The sequence below is a fragment of the Halyomorpha halys genome, unplaced genomic scaffold (assembly GCF_000696795.3).
Source record: "Halyomorpha halys isolate HHAL.00 unplaced genomic scaffold, Hhal_1.1 Scaffold691.1, whole genome shotgun sequence".
NCBI lineage: Eukaryota > Metazoa > Arthropoda > Insecta > Hemiptera > Pentatomidae > Halyomorpha > Halyomorpha halys.
In genome coordinates, this window is record NW_027113417.1 from 565,542 (window position 1) to 572,889 (window position 7,348).

The 7,348-nt window shown below is 33.2% G+C and overlaps 1 protein-coding gene across 2 annotated transcripts; it reads left to right on the forward strand.

The window, feature by feature from the left end:
• Positions 1–570: 570 nt before the first annotated feature.
• On the forward strand, positions 571–5,906 carry LOC106685407 (uncharacterized; the record flags this gene model as incomplete). Of its 2 annotated transcripts, none has more annotated exon segments than XM_014428047.2 (6): positions 571–675; positions 2,801–3,353; positions 3,464–3,523; positions 5,339–5,389; positions 5,506–5,571; positions 5,829–5,906. In XM_014428047.2, coding segments are annotated over 5 exon segments (780 nt in total), but the record flags the coding sequence as incomplete, so codon positions are not given.
• Positions 5,907–7,348: the final 1,442 nt, after the last annotated feature.

Here is a 7,348-nt window from a genome sequence, read left to right on the forward strand (position 1 = left end):
ATGAATCAGAATTAGATGAAGAACTAAAGGAGAAAAACGAACTAATAGAGCCAAGAGTTCAAATCGCATTACGGCTTCGCTATCTTTTGTATTCTTGACAGGAAGAAAGTTGATATTTGTGATTCACATCAAGAAAAATCCCAAAATACGAATTTTTTGAGCAAAAAAAGATTAAAATTTAATGTCTGACAGTGCCGTCTTCCACAATCACCTGACATTATGAAAGGTGACACTGTTATAACACTGTCACAGGTTGTGAAATGTGCACAATCCACCATTTCCCCCTCCCCCCCCCAAAAAAAAAATTGTATGTCTCTAGCCTACAAATTCCACTAAATATCAGCTTAATAAAAAAAATGGAACCTTCTCCAGTGGAGCCTTAAAATATTTTCTACCAATATGGGAATATTTTAGTTTTTTAAATTTCTCTTTAGAACTCTTACGCCTAGTAAGATTGTAAGTTGACTAACTATTCCTTATGTTAAATGTTTTAAAGTGTCATAAAATAGAGCTAAATCAATCCTCAATCTGTCGAACGAAGCTTGAGAGGAAAGATTAGATTGTGTTCTATTTTTATCTCTGCTCAAATGACACAGTTCATTAAGTGATTGCCGTAGCTTCTATTAGTTTTGGGCGGAGTAATATTTAGAAAACATATCTTCACTACATGCAATCGTAAGTTAATTTCTTGCATTTTTTTTTCTTCGGCATATTTCTAGGTTATTCGTATTTTTATTTATTCAAAGCTATGATACTGTTCTTTTAATCGAGTAAATATTGTTTTGCCCTTTCGTTCATATTGGAATAAAATCCACACAATTCATATTCAAATGCTGATTCGATAATGTAATTGATTTTTTTTAAATCTTGCTATATATTTTTGTTTTATAATTTCGGTACCTAAGGATTTTTTCTTGTTCAATCTGGCCTGGTTTTAGCCGTTGATAGACAACTCTATAAATCCGATCCTAGCATATGCCTTTTCTGCTTAGAATATTAAAAAAATAGAAATAATACGAGAAAAAAAATTATAAGTTATTATAATACCAGTCAGATGCTTTATAATACTAATAATGATTGGTATTAAACTTTGATAAAAGTTTTTAATCTTGCACATGATAGTTAGATAGAGGTATATGTGTGGGGGAAGGTTGGGCAGGTACCTGTCTGTCCCTCCAGAACATCTGCTTAGGTTCTCAATTGGACCTGATAAAAAAATATGAACAAAAAACCGCTTCTCAAAAATTTCAGAAAAATGTTCTGTTCAAATAATAAAAATATTCCTTACATATGAGAAGGTGGGGTGGTGGGAGTGTTCAGCAAAGATAAAAATAAATAAGTTTTGTTTATTTTTGCCTACGTTTAGACCTCAATTTCAGGCCTACATTAGGATGATAGAGGGGAGATGCTTTTAAAGTCAAAGCTTGCTAACAATAATGTTGCGACATTAGACGAAATCTCCGCTCTAAGTCATCTTTTTGAAGGCCTGAAATTCAGGTCGAAGCTCGGCACAAATAAGTTTTGTTTATTTGTGTATCTTTGCTGACCACACCTCTTACCATCCTCTCCTCATATTAATCAACGGTGAACTATTGACAGCCCTTTATTCCTTATTTATATTTACCGGACCAGAAAGCACCAATAACGAGATTAAAAAGCGTCAACGAATTGTCACATTATTCACTATAAATATTAGACACTGGAGATAGGTAAAACCGTAGAAAAGATTTACAAGTTTGCTCAACTATGACATATATAATTTTATTTCCAACATTGAAGCGTTAAAAATTTAAAAAGCGTTAATTCAGAACCAGATTTCTAAAAGATTCTTGTTTGTGTCCAAATCAATATATTTTCTTCTAATTTGAATTGCCTTATATTGTTTATTTTATATATCATGTTGTATGTTTTATTGTAACTCCTTTACTTACATGTTAGTTTTGAGATAAATCGGTAGCAGTTTATCTCAAGATTAACTCAGGGTTTAAGAATAAACCGAGTTTTATCTGATTTTCAAACCTATACTTTCAATCAGTCGAATAATCTTATCAATTTGTTCCACTTCGTTCTTTTAACCTTCCTAACCTGTTTCCAACAAAGCCAAATCAATATTACCTCTATCTTCGCTTTTATTTATTAGCGTGATAATATCTGTGTAAAGTATTGTACGATGAATCCTACAATCATTGTCTGTAATATCAATGCTTTTTAAGGAACATTTTTCGGTTTCTCTATATTAAAAGTTCTGTTATGTGCGTTAAAATTCGTTATTACTTTCTGAATAATTCGTTCATAAGCTATTTTTGCGTTGAGTAAGGATTTCAAAATATATTTACTATTCTAAAAAGTAGGGACAACAATTTTCAACGTGTACTGAATTGCATGAGGTAACATAACAAGAACTAAGAATGGTTATATTTAAAAACCTTAAAGATAAATATATCTGCGGAAATGTATATTGCACGGAAGTTGGATATCGCTGTGGTTTATATAACAATGATAGCGTGAGTTTTGATTATTTTTATTCTGAAACGTGTTACATGCTATAATTTTAAACATTATAACAATTTTTCATATAATGCATCTTTGTTTCTCGGTAATGCTATGTACTGTATTAGTTTGTCTAACACGAAGATCCCAAAATATTTAGGAATATGAACTACAATAAAAATTGTATAATATTTCGAAACTGCTGTACTGAACTATGAACTATACAGCATGTTTTATTCTAACATCCAGCCCATGAATTATATCCTCAATGAAACTAAAACGATTATTTGTCTTATATTCCCTCTTTCAGTTTTTCTCTATTTTATTAATGGCAGAACATGTTGGAAACGGAAGAAATCATGTCTAAGATGAGGACTGCAAGACTGGCCAAGTTGTCGACCCTCGGGCTGACCCACAGACTCAGCACAGCAATTCTCTACTCGGCGAGGTTCTCGGTGTACCCTGGTCCTCCTAGCAGTCTGGAATTGACCTCGGCGCAGGCCTTTATCTTGGCTATGTACCGCAGCTTCGTGCTCGGCGACGCTCCCGCGGTCTTCAGCCTCTTGCCACTGGTGCCTAAATTGCCTCAACTGCAGTCATCCTATGTCGCAATCTGGTTTCGAGAGGACTTTTTGTTCAGGAGACAAGACGTGACAAGAGCTTTGTCCTGGCTGGCTCGTTTCATCAAAAAGGAGGGTCCCGTGGTACCCCTGAACATCCTCTTAGTCTTTAGTGGTCTTGAAGAAAAGTACCAAGTATTCAGCTACTTCAAGGAGATGGGAGACACGGTTGGTCAAGAAATGTTAATTTATCTCAACCCTTTGAATAGTCGAGGGACTCAGGCTCGATTCCAGGATGTTAAGGTAAAATAATAAATAATAATATAAACGAATTTATATTCAATTGATGGTCTTAATAAATATATTCATGTATAACAAATAAAATACAACATTAATATTTTTAATTATACCAGGACCAGAGCGTGGACGCCCGGCCTGAGATGATGTCCAAAGGAACACAAACTAGCATGACGGTAAATTAGATTATACTAATATAGTTTGAAACATAGCTGTATACTAATGTAGAATATAATTATATAAGTTGTAAGAACAAAAAACGTTTAGATGGAAATAATAGAAATTAGTTTCTATGATAGCATTGTGAGTTGATACCTTCTATTGTTGGCATGAGCTTAGAAATGTACTATAATTATAAGATTAATAATTACATAAAATTTGCACTTAATGGTAAGGCTATTAATACTAAAACTGATCTACTTGACTCAACCACTTTCTCGTCATTGCTAAAACAAGTCACCTCGGAAGAAGGTAGCGGCGTTTTATTAAAATCTAGACTGCTACAACCCATGAAGGGTCAGGGGTTCAGTACTTTGTAAGGGCGTACTGTTACTAGACCAACGGTTGTGCAAGGAGGTGATTTGGTTAGAATCACGCTCTACCGATAGATTTTTATCTAATTAAGAGTACCCACTTTAAGAGGCTGGGTTGACCCCAGGAGGGCTCCAGAATCTACATGAGTTGATTCACGGCTACAATATAACAGAAAACTATTAGTACCCACGAGCCTTTCCCCGGGGCTTCTCGCGCTCTAAAACCGTTCTATACCTATATAAAAATATGACATCTCAATTTTTTAAGCTGATGAAGTTCTTACTTCATTAATTCTAAAAATGAATGCTGAAATCATGAATATTAAACAAAATTGAAAACTTTAACGATAAGTGGAATACAAATAAACAAACAATGACTATACTCTAAACGTTGGCTCTAATGAAAAAAAAGTAAATCTTGTTTTGTGAACGAATATCAGATAAGAAAACGTTTACAAACAGAGAAATAGCAGCAGCTCTCTTCCAATGAAGTTTGCGAGATATTTTAAGTGTAAAATTAGAGAGAGGGACGTTATCGATGCTAGTGAAACTCCCAATTGAGAGGAAATTGTACATAAATTCGAGAGTTTTAAGGATCAGTCACTCGCCGCACCAAGTGCCAGTTCTACAAGTCACTAATCCGGCCAGTCCTCACTTATGGATCGGAAGCCTGAATCCTGATAAGTGCTGAAGAAAAGGAGATCTTGGTCTTCGAAAGAAAAATCCCGCACCGACTATTTTGTGTCAAGGTAGGCGGGAATTGGAGGAGGAGAACCAACAGAGAGGTCTACGGGCTGTTCGGTGAGGAAGGCATGATACGACACATAAGGCTGGGGAGGCTGCGCTGGGCTGGCCATGTCGTCAGGATGCCAGCAGATGAGATCCCGAGGAGGTTGCTGCATCGGACCAGAGGAAGAGGCAGGCGAAAGCTGAGATGGGAATCAAAACGATTTCCTGTCAATTAGGGACATCTTAGTATGGATTTTGTTACGGAAAGTTGACTATAAATCTGCCATTGCAAATGGAAAAAGTAAGCGAGTTTTATATCCATACTGACGTTGGTAAAGTTCAAAAAACATTTTGATGTCTGACAGTATCACAAGTTGTGTGATGCGCTCACCGCACCATTTTTTTCCAAAAAAAAATGTATGTCTCTAGCCTACAGATTCCGCTAAATATCGGCGTAATTAAACAAAAATGGAACAAATTCCTACGATGGTAACGAACGAAACGATGATCATGGAGTTACAATGTTTCCATTTCTTGCGACCAATGTTATTAATTACCCCATAAACAGAAAAGATGTATACAAGTCAATGTTAAGAATCAGATGTCCCTACTAAAATGATTTGTTTAGAATTACTATTAAATGTTTTATATTTTATTAACTAAATCAAAACATTTTTTGAAATCTCTCAACCAAGATACATTAAATGTACAAAGTTTTTAAATTTTCAGATCAAGGAGGAGAAAATGCTGTCAATTCCCCTCACTGCTTCAATCTCGAAGGTAACTGATGTTGCAACTTTTAAACATTTAACATTTATTTTTTATTAACTTTATTTTCATGTTGTTGTTTTTTGAAATAAGCTGTACTGAAAATTTATAAAGGTTTCTTTCTGAAGGACCTTCCAGTGGTCTATGCTGCATACCAAAACGTTGAGTCAATTCATACGGAGACTATATTTGAAGTAAGTATGTAGTGTGTAAGCTTAATAATTATACAGTTAATTAAATTTATAAATATTTGGTATTATTCTTAGATTTATTTTTGAAAACTGATCTAGTGCAAGTAAAGAACCTAAACTGATAGATATCCAGGTCCTTTGATTTTCGCTTGAGTTTGTCAAATTCTAGTTAAAACTGAGATTATTAACTATAGTTTACTATAATCAATATAATTTTATAATAATATTAAAACTTATTCAACTAATTAAATAATTTATAGGAACCTGAGAATTCTAATGAAGCACCAACAACAAGAGTACCATTATCTCAGCAACCAAATGAATTCCTTACATTTTTGGTATGTATTGCATTTTTATATATTTTAGTGTTTTAAAAATTATTTTTGCTTAAGACAAAATATTTATTAAAGAAGGCTTTTGGCTTGTAACATCAAGAATATTTATAAAATGAGCAGTTACTATGTAATAATGATAAAAAATATATCAACGTACATGTCTATAATCGTTATCGTGATTGCTTCATACGCGTGCAAGTTAATGCAATACACTTGCTTTATAATTAGTTAGAAGTTATTGTGATATTGTGTATATTGTTTTACATATAATCATTATAAAAGTTATTTTGTATTTTATGGAGTTATTAGGTTACTACAATTTGTATTGTAATCCTATTTAATTACGTTTATACGGTTGTTGTTTCCAACTTTTTCATTGAAACGAAGTAGGATAAATAAATACTATGTTTTGTATTTTTCCTCTTGATTAAAACAGTTATCAAACCGATACGCTATTAGTCAATTACGGTTTTTTTTTTAAGTGATTGTTCCTTTGGACTTTCAACACAATTTTCTTATTGTAGTGAAGCATTGTTGCTGATTTATAGTGGTGACTAATCAATAAGTTTAGAAACGTTCTTAATCAGTGATTCAAAGAGTTTCTTATATCGGTGAGTTTAGTGATTGCGCATTCAGTATATGCACGCAGATTCTGCAATCATCCAACATCAAATAGCGTCTAAAAACTGATATCATAAAACTTGCAGCCTTTCCACAAAACAAAACAAATCCAAAAAACTTCAAATGATCAATACTTTCTAGAGTTTGATTTATAATGGAATGTTTTCCTTGTCAGAATATAATTTTATAATAATTAATTATTTGTATCGATTTTCATTTAAATAATTTTATAAAAGGTATCTTTTTATTCCCTTTACAATGATATTAACAATTTTATCAATATTAACCTCCAAAGACGAGGCTTTTTTTAATAAGATTTAATATAATTTTTTTCATAGACATGCTGAAATATAGGAAAATTGTTTTAATTTTTTTTTTTTTCTTAAATATTTATCTATTGCTATTTTCAACTGTACATTATAATACATTTAGTAAATCTGATCTCGGCTAAATTGGAGTGTTACAGGCGTGTAGAGAAACTACCCTTTGGCAGCACTCTAATGACGTTTAACATTAGCAGGTCTCGTGGCCATCTTCTTTTCAGACGCCTCGGAGGATTGTCAGGAATGGAAGAGGATGCAAGGTTAGAAACTAGGGGGTTTGAGTGGTTAGGGAGTTATAATGGAAGGAGTGATATCTGGACCGGGCAAGATCGGTTACATAGGGAACATTAAGGTCTTTATGTATGATTTTATTTGTGACAAAGTAAGGAGCATTGAGGATTTTACGAAGGATTTTGGATGGTTTGTTAGTTTTGAAATGGCGTTTAACAGCCTGGTCATATAGAAGATAAATAGATAATTATAATAATTAAAAGCTGGTTA